The sequence below is a fragment of the Erythrolamprus reginae genome, chromosome Z, assembly GCF_031021105.1.
Source record: "Erythrolamprus reginae isolate rEryReg1 chromosome Z, rEryReg1.hap1, whole genome shotgun sequence".
NCBI classification, from domain to species: domain Eukaryota; kingdom Metazoa; phylum Chordata; class Lepidosauria; order Squamata; family Dipsadidae; genus Erythrolamprus; species Erythrolamprus reginae.
Genome location: NC_091963.1, coordinates 133804684 through 133827288, shown reverse-complemented (window position 1 = coordinate 133827288; position 22605 = coordinate 133804684). Strand labels below are relative to the sequence as shown.

The window sequence follows — 22605 nt, the reverse complement described above, 5'->3', positions numbered from 1 at the left end:
AGTCCTCGACTTGCGAGCACAATTGTGACGTGAATTTCGCCCCATTTTAATGACCTTTCTTGCCACAGCTGTTAAGTGAATCACTGCAGTTGTTTAGTTACCGTGTTTCCCCGAAAATAAGACACTGTCTTATATTAATTTTTGCTCCAAAAGTTCTGCTACGTCTTATTTTCGGGGGGTGCCTTATATTTATCAAATAAGACAAATTCACAGGCAGAAAAGCTGACACCCCCAAAGAAAGTGTACCGTACGGTACACTGATTACGGTACGGTACCTGTCAGTATGGCACCCACACACACAAACAACGGCACTTATATGGTACAACAGTATACTCCCGCTATTGCAACTTCCGGCCACCAGAGGAACTACAATCTACGCACTGTAGTGGAGACTGTAATGGCGGTGAGACAGCAGCAGACTGTGTCTACTGTACTGGACAGTACAAAGCGATGGAAGGGGCCAGCAGGGGACGCCACATTATTATGGTACCGCTTTGAACAGTTTTGAATGGTACCGTATGTTTTTCCACCGTACCGTATGTAAACTTGACTACGCCTTATTTTCGGGGGGTGCCTTATATTAGCAAATTCGGCAAAACCTCTGACATGCCTTACTTTCGGGGTATGTCTTATTTTCGGGGAAACAGAGTAGTGACGTAACTGTTAAGTGAACCTGGCCTCCCATTAACTTTGCCGGTGGAGGAGATCACAAAAAGTGATCCTATGATTCTAGGACCATCGTAAATATAAATCCGTTGCCAAGCATTTGAATTCTGATCACGTGGCCATGGTCATGGGTCACTTTTTTTCAGGGCTGTTGTAACTTTGAATGGTCACTGAACAAATAGTTGCAAGTTGATGACTACCTGTAAAACTGTTCTAATGATCTGTGCACTATATATATTAGCGATGCTAAAAAGGAATTGAGTCAAATATGAAAAAAGAAATCTAAGCACTCACTTCTTCACCAGCTCCATTCAGGAGGGATGTCAAGCTGTTTCTTGTTATGACTTCATTTCTTTGAATCAAGCAACCAGGACAAATTCTCTAACCTTTTATTATCAAGAAATGCCATCCAGCTCAAAGGGAATTCTTTATATGGAACATTTTTCTGTCAGTCTTACATTCTAAAACCACTGCATTTCTCAAGGGTTCCATTTAGCTTTAGTTAAATTGTATTATTTAGAGCAGTTTCCGGAATATCTGATATGAAGGTGATGGGAAAGGTCAGGCCTATTTGAAATTTTAGTGGTTCTTGACACCACAATGTCTGAGAAGTTCTGTTTTATTGGCATGGTATAATTTGCTGTGTTTAAAATATATTTCGACACAATGCAGCTTTTCCCCCCCTTTCTTTTTAATGACTTGATACATTACAGTTCTTAACTTCTGTGATAGTTTTGGTTTCAAAGGTCTCACGGGAAGAGATATTGTCAGAACTGGTTCTTGACTAATTTAGACATCACCTTTGAAAAATACCAAACTCATGACCGAAAGAAATGTGGCGGATATCAATTGAGGGCGAGGTTCCTTTTGAATGCAGTTGTGGGGGGAATAAAACGTGCCCCCAAATGTTGGGTTTTGACAGGCGACCAAGATGGATTCTTTAGCCCTTGTCAAATTCCAGCTTCACCTCTGTGTGAGTCTTATTCTTGATCCTTTTCTTATCCTATAAATGGAAAGAAAGGAAGCAAAGCCAGGGAACTCGTCCAATTTCCATCTGTGTTATGCGGTAAATATTAACAGCAGGGTAGAGTTTGCTAATGAAGAGTAGCATATGTTTTGCCCAGCAAGTCTCCTGCTGGCTCAAAAACTGGTGGAGGGTGCTATATAACTTAATCAGCAGCTTCCCATGCCCAAATAATTTCCCATTAATTCATCCCAAAAAACCCAAGTTTCTAGTTCAGCTGAGTTGCTCTGCCTTGCAAAGAACGCATAGTATCTCAACCCATAGGTCCGTCAGAAGGATGAATGAAAAGTCATTGATATTCAGAACTAAACCTTTAAGATCAAAATCAGTTCCAGTTCAGGCTCAGCTTTTTATACCTCAGGGAGCGTCTATGGGACGCTGAAACTCATTTTGACCGTGAGGGTGTTTTTAACCATCCAGGGCCTTTCATGCCTGTTTCTTCACCCACTTTCCCATCACCTCTCCAGCTTAGATGCCCCAGCACTTCCCACGCTTGCTTTGTTGCTGGAAACTCCTCAATTTATGCGCCCAGGCGTCCCTCCAGGGCAGAGCCAGGCTGTTTTTGTCAAGGATTAGCTGGGCAGAGTCGGGCGACTCGTCGTCGTTGCCGATGATAAGGTAAGATTTGCCCACTTGGAGGTGGAGGCAGTGGCAGGCCAAATCTTGTTCCGGTACCCAGAGCGGCTGTTCTCCCCGACGAATAGGCACATGACGCTGGCGGTAGACAGTAAGGATCGAGGCTGTAAATTGCCACCATGTTCCAGACTTCTCTATGGCCAACAGCTGGGCCCGAAGAACTGCCATCAGGATTGTGAAAGTCACCGAAAAAGAGAGAGGGAGGGAGAGAAAAAGAGAGGGAGGGAAAGAGAGAGGGAAGGAGGGAGAGGGAGGGAGGGAGAGAGAAAGACAGAGAGGAAGAGACAGAGAAGGAGGGATGGAGGAAAAGAGACAGGGGGGAGGGAAGGAGGGAGAGGGAGGGAGGGGGAAGGAGGGAGAGGGAGGGAGAGACAGAGAGAGGGAGGGAGAGATAGAGAGGGAGTGATGAAGGGAAAGAAAGAGAGAGGGAAGGAGGAAAGGAGGGAGAGGGGGGGAGAGAGAGGAGACAGAGGGAGGGACAGAGGGAAAGAGACAAAGGAAGGAAGGAGGGAGGGAGAGGGAAGGAGGGAAAGAGAGAGAGGGAGGGAAAGAAAGAGGGAGGGGGGAAAGGGGAGAGGGAGGGAGAGAGAAAGAGGGAGAAAGAGACAGAGAGGGAGGGAGAGAGAGAGAAGGTGGGAAAGAAGGAGGGAGGGAGGGAAAGACAGAGGGGGTATGGAGGGAGAGAGAGAGAGAGAGAGAAAGAAAGAAACGGAGAAAAAGAGAGAGAGGGAAAGAAAGGGAGACGTGAACAGGAAGTGAACCATTATGTGATCTTGCCCTGTTTCTGGAGCTTCTTTATTTGTTTGTTTGTTTGTTTATATGCCACTCCTCTCCGGGGACCCGGGGCGGCTTCCAACATATAAATAAAACAATACAATACAAATCCTAAATCTAATTAATATAAAACCCATTTATCTAAATCCCCATTATACTGAAAATCAATCATTCCCACTCAACAACAACGTACACATCATTGTCGGCCAGGGGAATAGAGTCTAATGGCCTGTGGCATAGATGAATCTTTAGACTCTTATGGAAGGCGAGGAGGAGGGGGGGGGCAGTACGAATTTCTGGGGGGGGGGGGAGCTGATTTCCGGTGGTTGCCCCCCTGCCCACCATGAAGGCTTTTCTCCTCAGTCTAGTTGATGGGACCTGGAGAAGGCCGATTCTGTGGGAACTGGGACTCCTGAGGCAAAAAGCAGTCCCGCAAGTACAGTGGTACCTTTACTTAAGAACTTTTCTAGATAAGAACCGGGTGTTCAAGATTGTTTTGCCTCTTCTTAAGAACCATTTTCTACTTAAGAACCTGAGCCTGGAAAAATTTCCCAGGAAATTTGAGAGCGGCACGAAGGCCCGGCCAGTTTCCTGCCATCCCCCCTTTAATCCCGGCCATCTCGGGCTTTTCTGGGCTGCCAGAGGAGCCTTTCGGTGGCGCTTAAAGAGGCTTTGGCAGTTCAGAGCGGACAAAGCATTTTCTTTTCTCTGGGCGCTTGGAGAGGGAATAAACCTCTGCCAGCGCCCAGAGAAAAGAAACGCTCCCTTCGCTCTGGGCAGCTCAGAGCGAACGGAACGTTTTCCTTTCTCTGGACGCCGCCTCAGTGTCCCTCTTTTTTTTTTAACCCTTAAAGTTTTGGATTCTTTTGAGATTCCCCTCACCTCACCTTCTTCCTTCGGCAGCGACTGTCCTCCTCTTCTGCCTCCTCCTCCTCCCACCCAAATTCTGAGCTTCTATTTCTTTCCTAATGGCTTTGCACGCATTATTTGCTTTTACATTGATTCCTAGGGGAAAAATTGCTTCTGCGTACAAACTTTTCTACTTAAGGACCTGGTCATGGAATGAATTAAGTTCGTACGTAGAAGTATCACTGTAATCTCTGCCTGATTCATAATTTCACAATTTCTCTTTTCTCTCCCCCACCACAGCTAAGACTCCAATTTGCAACCCTAAGCTGTCATCACTTAGCGCATCATCTCTGGAAAAAACAGTGTTTCCCAGAAAATGGGTGCTTTAAGCAGAGGAGAGATCAGAAGGCTACAACATCACTTTCTGCACCAAGATGATCAATGTCATATATTTCCTTTCTCTAACTATATTTCCAGGATTGATTTTGTGGGAGGGGTCTATTAGACAGGTAGCCCTCACCTTACAACAATTCATTTAGTGACAATTCAAAAACATAATGACTCTGAACAAAGTGACTTATGACCGTTTTTCAAACTTACAACCATTTGGAGCATTGTGATACCCTGTTTCCCCAAAAATATAGACGTACCCCGAAAATAAGGCATGTCAGAGGTTTTGAAGAATTTGCTAATATAAGGCACCCCCCGAAAATAAGGCGTAATCAAGTTTACATACGGTATGGTGGAAAAACATATGGTACCATTCAAAGCTGTTCATAGCGGTACCGTAATAATGTGGCGTCCCCTGCTGGCCCCTTCCATCGCTTTGTACCGTCCAGTACAGCAGACACAGTCTGCTGCTGTCTCACCGCCATTACAGTCTCCACTACAGTGCATAGACTGTAGTTCCTCTGGTGGCCGGAAGCTGCAATAGCGGGAGTATACTGTTGTACATATAAGTGCCGTCGTTTGTGTGCGTGGGTGCCATACTGACAGGTACCGTACCGTAATCAGTGTACCGTACAGTACACTTTCTTTGGGGGTGTCAGCTTTTCTGCCTGTGAATTTGCCTTATTTAAGAAATATAAGGCACCTCCCGAAAATAAGACGTAGCGCAACTTTTGGAGCAAAAATTAATATAAGACAGTGTCTTATTTTCGGGGAAACACGGTAAGGTCAAAACTCATTGAGAATTGACTCATTTTTAAGGCAGTCGCAGGGTCCCAGGATCGTGGGATCATATTTCGCCACCTCCTCTCAGGTAAAATGGGAAACCAGTTTCTCTTTACCACCTTTGGACTTGGCAAGTCAAAAATTCAGAAAGTCCTTAACTTGATTCTGCTGGCGCGTTAATCCCGAACAAGAGAAACCATTCTTTACACATTCATGTATAATTCAGTATCCCTCTTGCTCACACAAATGCAAATGCTGGTTTCATACGGTTGCTGATAGTGCAATTTAACAACTGCAGTGATTCACTGAACAGCTGTGGCGAGAAGGGTTATGAAATGGAGCAAAACACTCTTGACAAATGCCTCACAGTAACTGGAATATTGGGCTCAATTGTGATAATAAGTCAGGGGACTACCTGCAGAGCATAACTACTACCTGGCTGGCCATTCCAATTGCTTTTTTGACCACAGTTTTGCAAGCAGTGAAATAACGGACATGGGAATTAAATATTTTATTTATTTATTTATTTATTTATTTATTTATTTATTTATTTATTTATTTAGTTAGTTAGTTAGTTAGTTAGTTAGTTAGTTAGTTAGTTAGTTAGTTAGTCCAATACATAATACACATTGAAGAGAATAGATATGTAATAATATAAATAAAGAAAAGAATACAAGAAAAGATATAAAAGTATAGGTGAACATATTTGAAAGGAAGAAAAGATAAATGAGATAAGGAGAGACAATTGGACAGGGGACGGAAGGCACACTGGTGCACTTATGCACGCCCCTTACTGACCTCTAAGGAACCTGGAGAGGTCAATCATGGATAGTCTAAGGGAGAAATGTTGGGGGTTAGGGGTTGACACTACTGAGTCAGGTAATGAGTTCCACGCTTCGACAACTCGGTTGCTGAAGTCATATGTTTTACAGTCAGGTTTGGAGCGGTTAATATGAAGTTTGAATCTGTTGCGTGCTCTTGTGTTGTGCATCAGTTTGGTATACAGTTAGTTCTCGCTTAATATCCACCATTGTGACTTACAATTGCGTCACTAATTGAGGCAGTCACTGTGACAGACCTACAACCTCCATCTTGCCTCTGCTGTTAAGCAAATCATCCACGCTGTTAGCTAAGACAACAAAGGTTAAAAGCTCTGGCTTTGGAGTGGTTGCTAGACTAGATAGTTGTTAAACAAGGACTACCTGTACTTGGATGGGGAGTCCCAAGTTCAAATCCAGCCTCAACTGTGGAAGCTGACTGGATGATTTTGGGCCAATACCTCAGCAGAGTTTGTCCGTCGGGTTATTCTCATGGGGAAAAAAACCCTTTCAGAACAGACTATGTTAAGTTATCTGAGGCACCGTCTCTTGCTGGTCACATCTACCAGATCCATCAGAGCAGGGAGGTGGGAATGCTGCGGGTTCCATCCCTGGTGGAAATCAGAAGAAGGGCCTTCTCTGTGGTGGCTCCCTCTCTCTGGAACATCATTCCCCCAGAAATTCGAACGGCCCCCACTCTAATTCTCTTTCAGAAGGCGCTGAAGGCCTGGTTCTGGCAACAAGCCTGGGGAACCCAGAGCGGGATGGAGTCCATTAAATAGCTCATGTGATCTGCTGTTGACAGTGCAGATGTATTATTGTATTATATTACAATAATCCTTTTTGTTATCCTTTTTGTTAGTTTTTATTGTTTTAAATGTGGTCTTTTATTCTGTAAACCGCTTTGAATCGCCATGGGCAAACAGGCGGCAATATAAATTCAATAAATAAATAAATAAGTAACAGAGAAAGTATTCCTTGACGTATGACCACAATCGAATCCAAAATTTCTGTTTTTAAGCAGGACAATTGTTGAATGAATTATTTTGGTTGCCACAATTGTAAAGCGAATCATTGCAGTTGTTATATGAACCATGCAGTTACTTAATTTTTTCAGAGTATAAGATGCACTCCTCCCACCACAAAAGAAGGTGGAAATGTCGGTGCGTCTTATACACCAAACACAGCAATGTTTAGCTTCTCAAAGCCCCACGCCATGCAAAAACGGCTGCGCAGAGGGTTTGGGAGGTCTGCAGAGTGCTCTTGGGGGCTGGAAGAAGGCAAAACCTTTTTATTTCTTACTTAACCTCTTCAAAATCTTGGTGTGCCTTATACACAGGTGCATCTCATACAGCGATGGGCCACCATTCCCAGCACTACTGAAAGCTACGACTCACTCGGGGCACCACTGCCTTGTGTGCCGAGGGATGCCTGCGGCGAGGGAGAGCAGAGAGCAGGCCACGCGGCTGGAGCTCGGGCCTGCCGCTGTTGCTGATGGTCCCAGCTGCCACTCTAGGTGCCACTGTGGGATTTGGCTGATGCGCATGAGCAGCAGCTGAAATCTCGCACAAACGTCCTTCCAGCAGTGAGATTTTGGCAAAACTCCCTGATTTCTTTGCTTCCACGCATGCAAAAAACCTGGTGAGTTTTACCGGATACTTCTGCGGAAGCAAAAAACTGGTGAGTTTTACCGAAATCATGCCGGTTGCGTGTGCATGGTGTGTGCATGGACAGCGGTAATGGAGCTGCACACACAGGTCTATTTCCGCTACTGGAGCGGCGTTCCCATCCGTTCGTGGTGGGGCCCTTCCCCTGATCTTATGGTAAGTGAATCTGGCTTCCCCCTTGACTTTGCTTGTCGTAAACCAGCTGGGGAGGTCCCAAAACCGTGATATGCCATGATCCTGGGAGAGTGCAACTGTCAGAAATACATTTATTTATTTGGTTTTTTAATGCTGCCTTTCTCCTTAGACTCAGGGCGGCTTACAACATGTTAGCAATAGCACTTTATAATAGAACCAACATATTGTCCCCACAATCCGGGTCCTCATTTTACCCACCTCGGAAGGGTGGAAGGCTGAGTCAACCTTGAGCCAGAGATGAGATTTGAACCGCTGACCTGCAGATCTAGCAGTCAGCTTTAGTGCCTTGCAGTACTGCACTCTACCCGCTGCGCCAGTTGCCCACTATCCAAGTTTTGATCACCTGACCATGGGGACCCTACAACGGTCGTAAGTATAAAAACTGGTCATAAGTCACTTTTCCCAATGCCAATGTAACTTCAAATGGTCACTAAATGAATGGTTGCAAGTTGAGGACTACCCATAACCTGTCTGGAGTTCCTGCAAGAAATGGTGGAATCTCAAATGGATAATAAACATTACCGTAATCCTTCTTGCAATAGTTCTTCAAGTTCATGTAGACACTTTGCCTTTGTGGTGGTGTGCAATGGCTCTGACATTCAGTACCTGGTAAACAAACAATGAACGAACAAACACATGGGAGGAATAAATCATTTTTGGGGAGCAATATCTGACCGCATTAAGACCTATTATTTGTCTCAGATATTATTTTCATTAGAGCAAGATTAGGCAACCTGTTGTTCTCCTGGTATCTCAGATGCTATCTGGAGCTTTTGGGAGTAGTGATGGGCGAACCCAACAGTGTTCGGGTTCGGCAAGTTCGGACAAACTTTGCGCAAAATTCGGCCTAACCCTAACCCAAATGGTTCGTGGCACCAAAGCTCTGCCCCCAGAATCCCATCATTTTTTATTTTTATGGATTTTTTATTTTTATTTATTTTTATTTTTACGAAAAAGGACGCTGCAGCAGTGTCGCAAGCAAAGGGAGATCCTTTCACATGAAAATAAAAACTTTTATTTGTACATGAAAAGACCTCCCTTTGCTTACAGCGCAGCTGTGGCATCCTTTTTCGTAAAATAAAAAATAAAAAATTTAACATGAAAAGACCTCCCTTCCATGGAATCCAGGAAGTGATCACTTTGGCATCCTTAGCAACCTGCCGGTGTACGTGATGTCAAAGCTCCGCCCCTGGAATCTCTTCGTGGGATTCCCCAGCTCCTTTTGTGCCTCCTTCCCAGCCTCCGACCGGCTGACAGCTCCCCGGTGTTCGCCTTCCTCCGCTGCCACTGGCGCCCAGCTCCTCCTTCTCTTCTCAGCAGATGACAGCCGGGCAGTGGCTTTCGGCACGAACACTGAACTAAAGCACGAATTTCATAAAAATTCGGGTCAGGTCTGGCATGCTGAACACCACAAAATTCGGTACGGACCTGAATTGTGCGGGTTTGGTTCGCCCAACCCTATTTGGGAGTCGTCCAAAAAATGTTGGGTGAACCGAACCCACACAATTCGGGTCCGTACCGAATTTTGTGGTGTTCAGCATGCCGGACCTGAACCCGAATTTTTTTGAAATCCCTTGTACAATTCCTCCTACAAATTCTCAAGTTGACTCTCAGTCTCACTAGGTAGACCAGAGCTGGAAATTAATTTGAAGTAAGGAAAGCTAAAGCTCACAATGAACAAAGGCTGACAACAAAAGTAAAAAGTAACCAAAAAGAGAGAGCTTCTTCCAACATATTAAAAACAAGAAAAAAGTCAAATAAACAATTGGTCCATTGCAGGGAGAAAGTGACAAGAAGGTGACAAGCAACAGGGAGAAAACAGAGCTACTTAACTCATTTTTGCATCTGTCTTTACACAAAGGGAAAAAAACAGCCCAACCTATCAAAAACAGCATCACAAAAAACACATTAGGAGCACAAGCTAAAATAGGGAAGAAAATGGTAAGTGAACATCTGTCTGCCCTAGATGAATTCAAATCACTAGGACCAGATGGATTACACCCCAAGGTTCTAAAGGAACTGGCAGATGAGATCTCAGAACCACTGAAATATCTTTCAAAGATCCTGGAAAAGAGCTGATGTAGTTTCCATCTTCAAAAAAGGAGAAATAAAAAACAGATCCAGGAAACTACCAGACCTATCAGACTGACCTCAATACCAGGGAAGATTTTGGAAAAGACAATTAAGCAATAAATCAATGAATACCTAGAAGCAAACAAAGTAATAACCAAAAGCCAACATGGGTTTGTCAAAAACAGATCATGCCAGACTAATCTTATTGCATTCTTTTCTTGGTATATTCGGGTTTCTTCCCGTGTAGGATTTGGAAATTTCTGGCGACGTTTCGACGAGGTCTCACTCGTCATCTTCAGGCTGGTGTTTCTGTCCTTCTTCTCAGGCGAATACTAATCAGCATACCTCAGCTACATCAACGACCCCAATTGTTACCCCACTGACTCACCAGGAAGTTTCTACACAGCAGGCAATTGCTGAGCCATCAAACCACACCCAGCCACCAGTATTTATAGAAGGAATGCAGCTCAGGTCTCGCAGTGTTCGCCTGAGAAGAAGGACAGAAACACCAGCTAGGAATAGAACATATCAATGAAAGAATAGAAGAAGAGATATAGGAATAGAAGAAAGGTATAGGAGATATAGGAGAGCAATAGGACAGGGGACGGAAGGCACTCTGGTGCACTTGTACTCGCCCCTTACTGACCTCTTAGGAATCTGGATAGGTCAACCATAGATAATTTAAGGATAAAGTGTTGGGGGTTTGGGGATGACACTATGGAGTCCGGTAATGAGTTCCACGCTTCGACAACTTGGTTACTGAAGTCGTATTTTTTTACAGTCAAGTTTGGAGCGGTTAATATTAAGTTTAAGTCTGTTGTGTGCTCTTGTGTTGTTGTGGTTGAAGCTGAAGTAGTCGCCGACAGGCAGGACGTTGCAGCATATGATCTTGTGGGCAATACTTAGATCTTGTTTAAGGCGTCTTAATTTTAGGCTTTCTAGGCCCAGGATTGAAAGTCCAGTCCCATAGGGTATTCTATTTCAAGTGGAGGAGTGAAGGGCTCTTCTGGTGAAGTATCACCAGAACTTCAGTAAGGTTTTTGATAAAGTAGACCATAACCTACTACTAGATAAAGTAGAAAAATGTGGGATGGACAGCAACACCATCAGATGGATTCAAAACTGGCTAACCAACCACATTCAATGTGTAATGCTCAATGGAACTGTATCTACATGGAGGGATGTATGCAGTGGACTACCCCAAGGCTCTGTCTTAGGCTCAGTACTCTTCAACATCTTCATCAATGACTTGGATGAGGAGATAGATGTGAAACTCATCAAATTTGCAGATCACCAAACTGGCAGGAATAGCCAACACTTAGGCGCAAAATACAGAAGAATCTTGACAAACCTGAACAATAGGCACTATCTAACAAAATGAAATTCAATGGTGAAAAAAGTAAGGTTCCACATTAAGGCAAGAAAAACAAAAGCACACAAGTACAATATACTCTATGTGGTACATTGCTCAACAGTAGTAACTGTGAGAGGGATCTTGGAATCCTAATGGACAGCCATTTAAATATGAGCCAGCAGTGTGCAGCAGCTGCCAAACAAGGCGACAGAGTTCTAGGCTGCATTAACAGAGGGATAGAATCAAGATCACACGAAGTGTTAATACCACTTTATAAGGCCTTGGTAAGGCCACACTTGGAATACAGCATTCAGTTTTGGTCACCACGATGCAAAAGGGATGTTGAGACTCTAGAAAAAGTGCAGAGAAGAGCAACAAAAATGATTAGGGGATGGGAGGCTAAAACATACGAAGAACAGTTGCAGGAACCGGGCATGGCTAGTTTAATGAAAAGAAGGACCAGGGGAGACATGATAGCAGTCTTCCAATATCTCCGGAGTTGCCACAAAGAAGAAGGAGTCAATCTATTCTCCATAGCACCTGAAGGTAGAACAAGAAGACCTCCAAGGCCCCTTCCAACTCTGTTGTTATAATTAATAGAATAGAATGGAATGGAATAGAATAGAATAGAATAGAATAATAGACTTGGAAGGGGCCTTGGAGATCTTCTAGTTCCTGCTTAAGCAGGAAAACCTACACTATTTCAGACAAATGGTTATCCAACATCTTCTTAGAAGCTTCCAGTGTTGGAGCATTCACAACTTCTGGAGGCAAGTCGTTTCACCGATTAATTGTTTTAATTGTCAGGAAATTTCTCCTTAGTTCTAAGTTGCTTCTCTCCTCGATTAATTTCCATCCATTGCTTCTTGTTCTAACTTCAGGTCAGTGAAGGGCCGCACGCCTTTGGCGCTACCAATGCACCCTTTCAGAGACTGTCGCTACTGATAAACACCCTCCCTTCTCACCTGCTTTCCATTCCTGCGGTGGGATAGCTGTAGTTGTCACCTCCTCTTGGATTCCTAGGGAAAGTAAGATGTAGAATAATAAATTTGGTATGATATCACCAGAAGCTCAGTGCTTGGCCGCCTGGCTTCCATCAAATCAGTCCACTTGAGATGAGGTATTACATATACTGTGTATATATATGCTATGGCCTATGACTGATTCATTCAGCATGTTAGAAAGATCAAGGGTTTACTGGAAAAAAATGAACTTACTTCCTGATTTAGAAATTGGGAAACAATATTTTATTCAATGCAAGGAAAGGATGTGCTGAACGGAGGAGTGGGCAGAATTTGCTGTTAACCATGATTGTATGCTACGTGGAAAGGAAATAAGAGATTTGATGGGTTTTATTATACGTGTGCATGTGCAACAATATGTATTTATTTATTTACGACAATTTTGATTTTTTTTTTCCCCTCTTCTGGACTCTGGGTATGTTTTTCCTATCACAGTAAATGAGATTGAATGTGTATAATTTTAGAAGAGCAGTGTGTGCGTGTGTGTGTGTACATAGACTTTATATGGTAGATAATGCATATGTCTGTGTGCCTGTGTGTAATATGTATGTACATACGTAGCATATATGCATGGAATTAAATAGTACATTTTGGATGTTCAGTAATAGTAAATAGGGAAATTGCATCTCTTTGAGGGAAGGGGAGGCCAGGCACCCTAACCCTTGACGTGAGTGACATCAAGTTGGCCACCTTTAAGCCAGTCACATGACCTTTCAGCCACCCCAGTCACATGATTGTCAAGCCACTCCCATCTGGTCACATGGCTGGCAAGCCACACCCACAAAACAAGCCACGGCCACAGTGTGGTAGTAAAAATTTTTACAGCCCTTCACTGCTCTGTTGTGCTGGTTTGTCTCCTAATAGTAGTCACACCGCAAACACTCTGACATGCCCCATTCTCAAACTTCCCCCAAGAAATAAATTGCTGTCCGGATGCAGACTGGGCTGCCCCACAAGGCCGACACGGAAGGAGGTTTTAAGGAAGAAGAAATCTTACGAATGCAGGGTATGTGAGCGCTGCGGCTTTGCTGGAAACCTTGAGCACATCGATTGCAGCTCAGGCCGGTGACTCCGTTCTTGCACTGGCACTGCCCAGTGGTCTGGTTGCAAATAGCCCCAGTAGCCCCAATAGGATGACACTGGCATGCTGGAAAGAAAAAAGAGGAGGAGTTATGGAAGGAGAATATGTACTGGACTTGTTAAAGAGACAGAGTTCTAACATTGACTATTATAAGGGGCGTGCATAAGTGCACCACAGTGCCTTCCATGTTTCTCTTTTACTAGGATCACATATATAAATATTCTTATATCTTTGTATACCACTAATATGTACTTGACAAAACAGACAAACAAATAAATAAAATATAATATTCAAATATCCCAGATTTCATACCCCAGAGAGGGTAACAGGAGACTGATACATCAATCTTTGGGGTTTGCAAGGACTCCCTCCCCCACCCCCAGGAATATGCATTGTGAACCCATTTCCTAAACAAGTTGGAGACAAAAACTCCATTTTGTAAACAATTAGGGAATCAGTTTGTTCTAGTGATTTAGGCAGCAGGGGTTTTAGTTCCATTTTTGGATATGAAAGCTGGCTGGGTAATGTTCTGCCGGGCTCTCTGATAGGAGCCTCCCGAAAATTCAAGGGTACAAATTTCAGACACACACACGTTTGAAAATTCAAAACAATGTCCTTTATCACAAAATTCAAAATAAACAAAGCAATCTTTTTGTATTGCAAAGAGCACTCTACCCAAAACAACCTGGTAGTCTGTACAATTTCCCTTAAGCAGTCATTAAGTACTTAGCTAGCAGCTGTAAAGACACTTCACACCCCTTCTTCTTCCAACGAAGTGACACACACACACACACACACACACACACACTGCTCTGCTTTGGTTTCAAAGGCGTGAAAAAGCAACAAAGTCCAGCAACACAAGATTCCTGACGAACTCCGATCAGATATTCTTCCACAACAGCCAAACCCACATGCTGCTATTTATAGCAGCAGCCCTATTTACTGGAGCCCCACCCAAACACAGGTGGCCTCACTTATTTCCTGTAATATGTTCTTACTTGGTCTCTTCTATGCATAATTCTGCGCTTGCATGGGTCCAAAATGTCATCATCTGAAGCTATAGAAGATAAGGAAGATTGACTGCCTGGGCTATGTGCCAAGCCCTCCTCTGCCGAGTCACTCCCACCTTCTCCTTCGTCCGAGGAAACTAAACTCTGAACTGATTCTGTCGGCAATAACACAGGCCTGTGACATGCTGAATTTTCCCCTGCATCCACCTCCACATTCCCTGGGGCGGGAGCTGGGCCAGAGCCAACCACAACAGGTAACTTTGCTTCCATCACACTTTCTCAGTTGAACCTATCTCACAGGACCGATGCTCTGAGGAAATGGTTGCAGGAAATGACCAGATTGAGCCCAAGGGAGGGGTCAAATGCACCATCAGTCTTGAATCTCTTGGCACCCACAAGAGATCTAAGTCCAGCCCACCTGGAATTCCATTGACTCTTATCTACCATCTATTTGCTTTAACCATTAGTAGTTCAGATTCTTGAAGAGAGTGTCTTTGCAATAAACTTTTATATTCATTTGAACTGCCTGGGGACTTCCTGAGCTTGACAACGGGCGATTAAGGAATACGAAATATAAACAAACGAATAAAATAAGAGGAGGAATGTTAGAAATGTTCTCCGCCTTCAGCTAATTATGAAATAATAAAGGCAGGATAGAAAAAAATATCTTGCTTATTGATAAAGAACTGAAACATCTTGAATTTTAAAGGTGCATTTGCAGGATAAGGTCAAAAAAGCCAAGATGACAGTTGTAACTCTGCGATTGAAGCTCTGCTCCTTTTTATAGGTGACACCCAGTAATGGGCTGCTGCCCCCAGGGGTGGGACAAGCAGTGGAAGTAGTAAGTTTATACATTATTAATTATAAAATACTTAATAGTTTTTTTTATTGTCCTTCCTTCTCTAGTACCTTAGTATGATTCTTACTTTTAAAATAGGAAATAATTAAATAGTATGTTTTTACCCATAAATGCTTTAATCATTTTAATCATTATCTAGAGTGTTTGGAGAGGGGCGGCATACAAATCTAATAAATTATTATTATTATTATTATATTATTATTATTATTATTAATATTATTATTATTATTATTATTATAATAACTGAACTTTTATAGAAATTCAAGAAAATTGAGCTACTTGCCTAATCTCTTATTATACTGAACCTTGTGGGTTTGGTACAAACCCTTAAAAATGTTACTGTGCTCCTCAACAAACAATGCTGTCTATCATTTGTCCTTTTTGTGTCTATTCAAATAATGTGACTTAATCAACTAAAAGAGTCCAAGCACCTATTTGAAAACTTATCTTGGTTGGCAAGCCACTCCCACCTAGTCACATGACCTTTAAGCCACCCCCTGACATGATTGCCAAGCCACTCCCATCTGGTCATATGGCTGACAAGCCACTCCTACCCAGTCACATGACCATCAAGCCACACCCACAAAATAAGCCAAACCCCCTATGTGGCAATAAAAGGTTTGGCAGCCCATCACTAGTGACAACCATTTCTTCAATATAAAAAAGGAGCAGTCTTCGATCAGACAGGCAAGGCGGCCATCTTGATGTTTTTCTGGTCCCTCTGGGCAAGGATGGTCTGGGTTTTGTTCTGTCTGGGTGCCCCCAGACTTCAACACCAACTGAAAAAAGCAGCCAGACACGCTGGTAAAAGCAAAGGCACTTTATAGTTTGAAAAACAAACACAGAGAAAAACCTGTTCTTCCACACAGGCAGGCTATGAGGCTTCACAGCAGAGTCAGGACGGCCAGACAATACAGCAGACTTCTTGCTGGCACACACACCACTGTAGAGAATAAGACCCACGTCTTTCCCCCCAAGGTTTCAGCCTTCAGGGCCACAAGCCAGAGTCAGAAACGCCAAAGATCACAGCCAGGTCTCAGGACTCCCAAAGATAATACTCCACAATACAGGAAGGGTGGGTCTGCCTTTTCAGCCTTTCTGGGGAGAACCACACCCAAACCCAGCTGTTGCCTATTTAGGGCTGGAAATACCTGGCTAATTGTCCCCTTCGTTGTGCTGCTCTTCTCTGCCTGAGATCGATGATGGCTTGTGCATTTTCATCCAAGGACTCCAGGCTGCTTGCTGGGGAGAGCTCCACCCCGGGGGACTCAGGCTGTTCTCCCTCTCCCTCGGCCTGATATTCCTCCTCCCTGTCTGCCTGGGCCTCCTCCTCCTCCTCCTGTTCCTCATCCTCCCCCTCTGAGCATGGAGCCGGCAGAGGTTCAGCCGTTCCCTGAGGAGCCTCAGACGGAATCACAACAGGTTAGAGGACCTGACCCACCTTTGCAGGCTCTGTGGCTGGTGATGGGATGGCTGAAGTCACGCTTAAAGCCTGGTGAGCAATACTGGCAGTGGCGCCCAGCCGTGTGGTGGCGACAGTTCAAGCAGATCCCGCCGCTCTGGCGCCCTGAAAGTTTGAAAAGCTCCATGCTGAAGCGGCAGCGATGGGAATGGCGGTGGCAGTTGCAGGCTGAGGACACAGGAAGGGGTTTCATCAGTTCAGGCAGCTTTCTCCAACCATGCCCAAAACTTTCTATCTACTCCATCTCTATGTCCAGAATGCCCAGCCCTGCAAGCCCCCCTCTCCTGCATACTAGGGCAAGTCTAGAGGGATGGACTAGGTCAAGAAATCCAGATACAGTGTTCCCTTGATTTTTGTGGGGGATGCGTTCCGAGACCGCCCGCGAAAGTCGAATTTCCACGAAGTCGAGATGCAGAAGTAAATACTCCATTTTTGGCTATGGACAGTATCACAAGCCATCCCTTAACACTTTAAACCCCTAAATTACCATTTCCCATTCCCTTAACAACCATTTACTCACCATTATTACTGGTACTCACCATTGAATAAGACACTTGATCCTGATATTTATAAACATAATTATCTACTAACACTTTGATGTCATCGGGCAAAAAAAACCATGGATAGAAAAAACCCCGTGAAATATTTTTTTAATTAATATTTTTTGAAAAACTGTGGTATAGGCTATTCGCGAAGTTCGGACCCGTGAAAATCGAGAGAAGCTTCCTAACTGGCTTCTGACAGGCGAAATCAAAGGGGGACGCTAGATTTGCTTAAACACCATATGATTCACTCAATAACCACAGCGATTAGCTTAATAACTGTGGCAAAAAGTTTGTAACATTGAACCTGACTCACTTAACAGCCACCTTGCTTAGCCACAAGTTGTAGGTCGAGGACTACTTGCAATGGTCACATGGAGAGCAAGAAGATTAGATTAGTTTAGATTACTACTAGAGTTGTAAGGGACCTTGTAGGTCATATAATCCAAGTAGGAATCCCTACACCAGTGATGGTGAACTTTTTTCTCATTGGGTGCCAAATGAGTGTGCGTGTGCGCTATTGCACATGCATGAGTGCCCACACCCACAATTCAATGCCTGGGGAGGGCAAAAACAGCTTCCCCCAGAAAGCTGTTCACCAGGGGCCCTCTGGGGGCTGGAAATGGCTTGTTTCTCAACTACTGGTGGGCCCAGTAGACCCGTGTTTTGCCCTCCCCAGACTCCAAAGGCTTTTCTGGAGCCAAGGGAGGGTAAAAATGCCTTCCCCCATCCTCCCAGTGGTTCTTTGAAAGCCAAAAACGCCCTCCCAGAGTCTCTGTGTGAGCCAAAAATCAGCTGGCCGGCACATATATGCATGTTGGAGTTGAGCTAGGGCAATGGCTTTTCTGCCAGCATTATTATTATTATTACTATTATTATTATTATTACTATTATTATTATTATTATTATTATTATTATTATTATTATTATTATTATTATTATTATTATTAATTTATTATTATTAATAATAATTTATTATTATTAATAATAATTTAATAATAATTTATTATTATTAATAATTTATTATTATTATTATTAATAATTTATTATTATTAATAATAATAATAATTTATTATTATTATTATTATTAATTATTATTATTATGGTGCCCATGGCAAAATCTTTCCAGGCTTGGAAGGACCACGTGCAAAAGGGGCTTTATTTCTGCAGAATTCCAAAAGAACAAATCCCAGCTCTGCACAGACAAAATCCTCAACCACGGGTGCTCTATCTCCCCCATAGTCTCACCCACACATTCATGAGCATCTTTGGGGGTTGCCCGTTGCCAGGGCCTATCCCAGTAGAAAGTTTTGCAGGTGTCACATTCAGGGCCGGCTGTGTTGTGCCGACAGTCACACCGAGGCACCCCTCCATCTTTCCCAGCTGTGCACTGTGAGGCGTGTCCATTGCATTTACATCTGCCTCCAACCTGCAGCTCTGATACTCCGTAGGAGGCCTCTTTCCTGCGCATCCCTAAAATCCGGGCGGAGTGCATGCGGTCAAAGGACATGCGGAGGTCAGTAGCAGTCACCCAGTCTTGGAGGATGGGACTATACTCGAACCTCTGGGCCGAAGGGCGGCCTGCAAGAGGCATGAAGGCCACCAGGCCTCCTTTGAGGGGCTTCAACGCTGTTTGGACCTCAATACAAACTGCTTCATGCTCCATGCTTTTCACAATGGTGGTGGTTGGTGGCAGATGGTAACGCCGCCAGCAGCGGCTGGAAAAGAACTGAAAAGGCATCCAACTGCGTCCATAGTCCATGGACTTGTAAATAGCCAAAGATTCTGGTCGTGGGGAGCAAAATCGCAGAGCCACGTAAAGGATTTCCATTGGCCGACCCAAAGCCAAAGTAAGCGTGGCGTTGTTCGTTGGCTGAGACCACCAACATGTAGTGTCCCCATCACTGTCTGTGAGATGCTCTGGCCGGTGGGTGTGTCCTCGGCAACCTTGGCAGGATTTGGAGGCTGGGTCGGTCGAATCGCGAAAGGCGCAGAATCGCCCAGGAGGACCGCTGCACGTACTGGAGGCTTCCACCACTCGGCCCGTTGCCAGTTCGGACAGCTCAGGCAGGCAGAGTTGCGGGCGCTGGTTGGCATTGTAGCAAGGATCAGGAGGGTCGGGAGTTTGGCCCAGAAGGAACGGAAGGAAAACTGCAACACCCCATGAGAAGTGAAGCATCTCTGGGGAAAGGCGTCAACAGCTCATCACCTAGAAGACGAGAAGGTAAGAGCTGATATGAACAAAAGAGCGATGGACAAAAGACTCATCATTTCTTTCCTGCTCCTTCTTCCTAACTTCTACCTAATGTTTCCAAAAATAATAGAGGGAGAATGAGAGAGTGTGTGTGAGAGAAAGAGAGAATGAGAGGGAAAAAAGAGGGAGCAACAGAGTGTGTGAGAGAGCGTGTGAGAAAGTGTGTGTGTGTGAGAGAGAGAGAGAAAGAGAGATCGAATGAGAAGAGGGAAAGAGAGAGAAAAAAAGAGGGAGTGAGAGAGTGAGAGTGTGTGTGTGTGTGTGAGAGAGAGAGAATGAAAGGGAAAAAAGAGGGAGGAACAGAGTGTGTGAGAGAGTGTGTGTGAGAGAAAGTGTGTGTGTGTGTGTGTGAGAGAGAGAGATCGAATGAGAAGAGGGAGAGAGAATGAGAGGGAAAGAGAGAGAGAAAAAAGAGAGAGTGAGAGAGTGTGTGTGTGAGAGAGAATGAGAGGGAAAAAAGAGGGAGCAACAGAGTGTGTGAGAGAGTGTGTGTGAGAGAAAGTGTTTGTGTGTGTGTGAGAGAGAGAGAATGAGAGAAGGAAAGAGAGAGAATAATAATTATTATTAATAATAATTTATTAGATTTGTATGCCGCCCCTCTCCGAGGACTCGGAGCAGCTCACAACAACAATATAACATGTACAAATCTAATGTTAAAAACAATTAAAAATCCTTATTATATAAAAAGAAAAACAATCACACAACCTAACAGACCATACACAAAACCATAGTAGCTAGGGGTATATTAATTTCCCCATGCCTGGTGACATAGGTGGGTCTTCAGGAGCTCTCGAAAGGCAAGGAGGGTGGGGACAGTTCTAATCCCTGGGGGGAGTTTATTCCAGAGGGCTGGGGCCACCACAGAGAAGGCTTTTCACCTTGGTCCCACCAGACAGCATTGTTTAGTCAACGGGACCTGGAGAAGGCCAACTTTGTGGGACCTAATTGGTCGCTGGGATTCGGGTGGCAGAAGGCGGTCCCGGAGGTAGTCTAGTCTGATGCCATGTAGAATGAGAGAGGGAAAGAGAGAGAGAGAAAAAAAGAGGGAGTGAGAGAGTGAGAAAGAGAGAGTGTGTGAGAGAAATGAGAAAGGGAAAGAGAGAGAAAGAAAAAAGAGTGAGAGAGTGAGAGAGTGTGTATGTGAGAGAGAATGAGAGAGGGAAAGAGAGAGAAAGAAAAAAGAGTGAGAGAGTGAGAGAGTGTGTATGTGTGAGAGAGAGAATGACAGAGGGAAAGAGAGAGAAAGAAAAAAGAGGGAGTGAGAGAGTGAGAAAGAGAGTGTGTGTGAGAGAAATGACAGAGGGAAAGAGAGAGAAAGAAAAAAGAGGGAGTGAGAGAGTGTGTGTGTGAGAGAGAGAGAATGAGAGAGGGAAAGAGAGAAAAAGAAAAAAGAGGGTGAGAGAGTGAGAGAGTGTGTGTGTGTGAGAGAGAGAATGAGAGAGGGAAAGAGAGAGAAAGAAAAAAGAGGAAGAGAGAGAGAGTGAGTGAGAGAGAGAGAAAACATGTGTGTGTGAGAGAGAGAGAATGAGAAAGAGAGAAAGAGTGAGAAACAAGGAGGGAGGGAGGAAAGGAGAAGCAAACTAAAGGCTCAGGTGATAAAGTTATAGGACTGTGACACTGAAGAAGTTGGATGATAGTCAAGCTACAAAAACATGTGCCTGTTGAGGAGTTCAGCTGCCACTATCCCCAGCCCACATGGCATTCATCTCCTGTCTCTGATATCTAAAGCTTTCCGTGGTGGTCTCTCTGATCATTTGTATCACACTAATTCCCACGCACATGGATGTCTCCCCCTACCCTCCTGCCTCTGATCTCAGCAACTCTCTCTAATACAGAACCCGAGCCCAAGAGCCAAGCCTGACAAAGATGTAATGACCACGAGAAAAAAAGCTTTAAAATCCCTTTTCAGAGTTGAGGCATGGATGGGAATTAGGCACAAGACAAAGCCCTGGGAGATGTATGGAGTGGAGGAGTCAGGCGAGACCACAGAAAGGGGATAAACAAGGATACGTGGCTTTTGGTCTTGCATCAGGGGTGGGTTCCAACTTACCTCACTACCAGTTCACTTCCTCCTGCACAGCATGGGCGCATGCACAGCGCCAAACCCCCAACTTCTGCACATGCACAGCGCAAAACCCCCAACTTCTGCACATGCACAGCGCCAAACCCCCAACTTCTGCACATGCACAGCGCCAAACCCCCAACTTCTGCGCATGCACAGCACCAAACCCCCAACTTCTCCACATGCACAGCGCCAAAACCCCAACTTCTGCGCATGCACAGCGCCAAAACCCCAACTTCTGCGCATGCACAGCGCCAAACCCCCAACTTCTGCGCATGCACAGCGCCAAACCCCCAACTTCTGCGCATGCACAGCGCCAAAACCCCAACTTCTGCACATGCTCAGCGCCAAAACCCCAACTTCTGCACATGCCCAGCGCCAAAACCCCAACATATGCGCATGCACAGTGCCAAAACCCCAACCTCTGCACACGCACAGCACCAAAACCCCAACTTCTGCGCATGCACAGTGCCAAAACCCCAACTTCTGCACATGCACAGCGCCAAAACCCCAACTTCTGCACATGCACAGCTCCAAAAACCCAACTTCTGCACATGCACAGCCCCCAAACCCCAACTTCTGCGCATGCACAGCCCCAAAAACCCAACTTCTGCGCATGCACAGAAGCAAAAAACAAGATGGCGGCTCTTGTGGCACTGCCGAGAAAACCGATTCGTGGGCATGGCCAGCAGCAATCGCTCCTGGTTCAGCAAGCTGAGGGAAATTCCCGCTATCAGCTCTATAAAACCAGTCTGAACCAGAAACGACTCGCCACTGTCTGGCACATGTTGGAAAGGATGCTTTAACCATTCTAGCAGAAATAACACGTGAAGTGGAGCTTTGGATTAAGGACTAAGCATTTGTGAATTATGCCAAATTCAAATTGTGAATTTTGTCTACATTTCAACATGCTGGAGGGTTGAGTAAACGTATAGGTTTCCCAAGGGCTGCCCCTGAGCATGTGCACAATTCCCCCCCATCGCATGCGCAGAGATCTCACTGAAGCCTGGGATGTGAATAAAATGGCTGAACGGGCAAACTGAAAATTTGATAAAGTGCACTTCCGGTTTGCCATTGTTTTGCA

At 44.6% G+C, this 22605-nt stretch overlaps 1 protein-coding gene across 1 annotated transcript; it reads right to left on the bottom strand.

Annotated features, from left to right (window-relative positions):
- Window positions 1–1350: 1350 nt before the first annotated feature.
- Window positions 1351–19384, bottom strand: NTN5 (netrin 5). The gene is made up of 6 exons (XM_070726276.1): window positions 18454–19384; window positions 16643–16831; window positions 13249–13398; window positions 12195–12248; window positions 8325–8408; window positions 1351–2487 (listed from the first exon to the last, which is right to left on the bottom strand). The coding sequence occupies exons 1-6, from the start codon at window positions 19382–19384 to the stop codon at window positions 2159–2161; spliced, it is 1737 nt and encodes a 578-aa protein (XP_070582377.1). The 3' UTR covers window positions 1351–2158.
- Between the last annotated feature and the right edge of the window lie 3221 nt (window positions 19385–22605).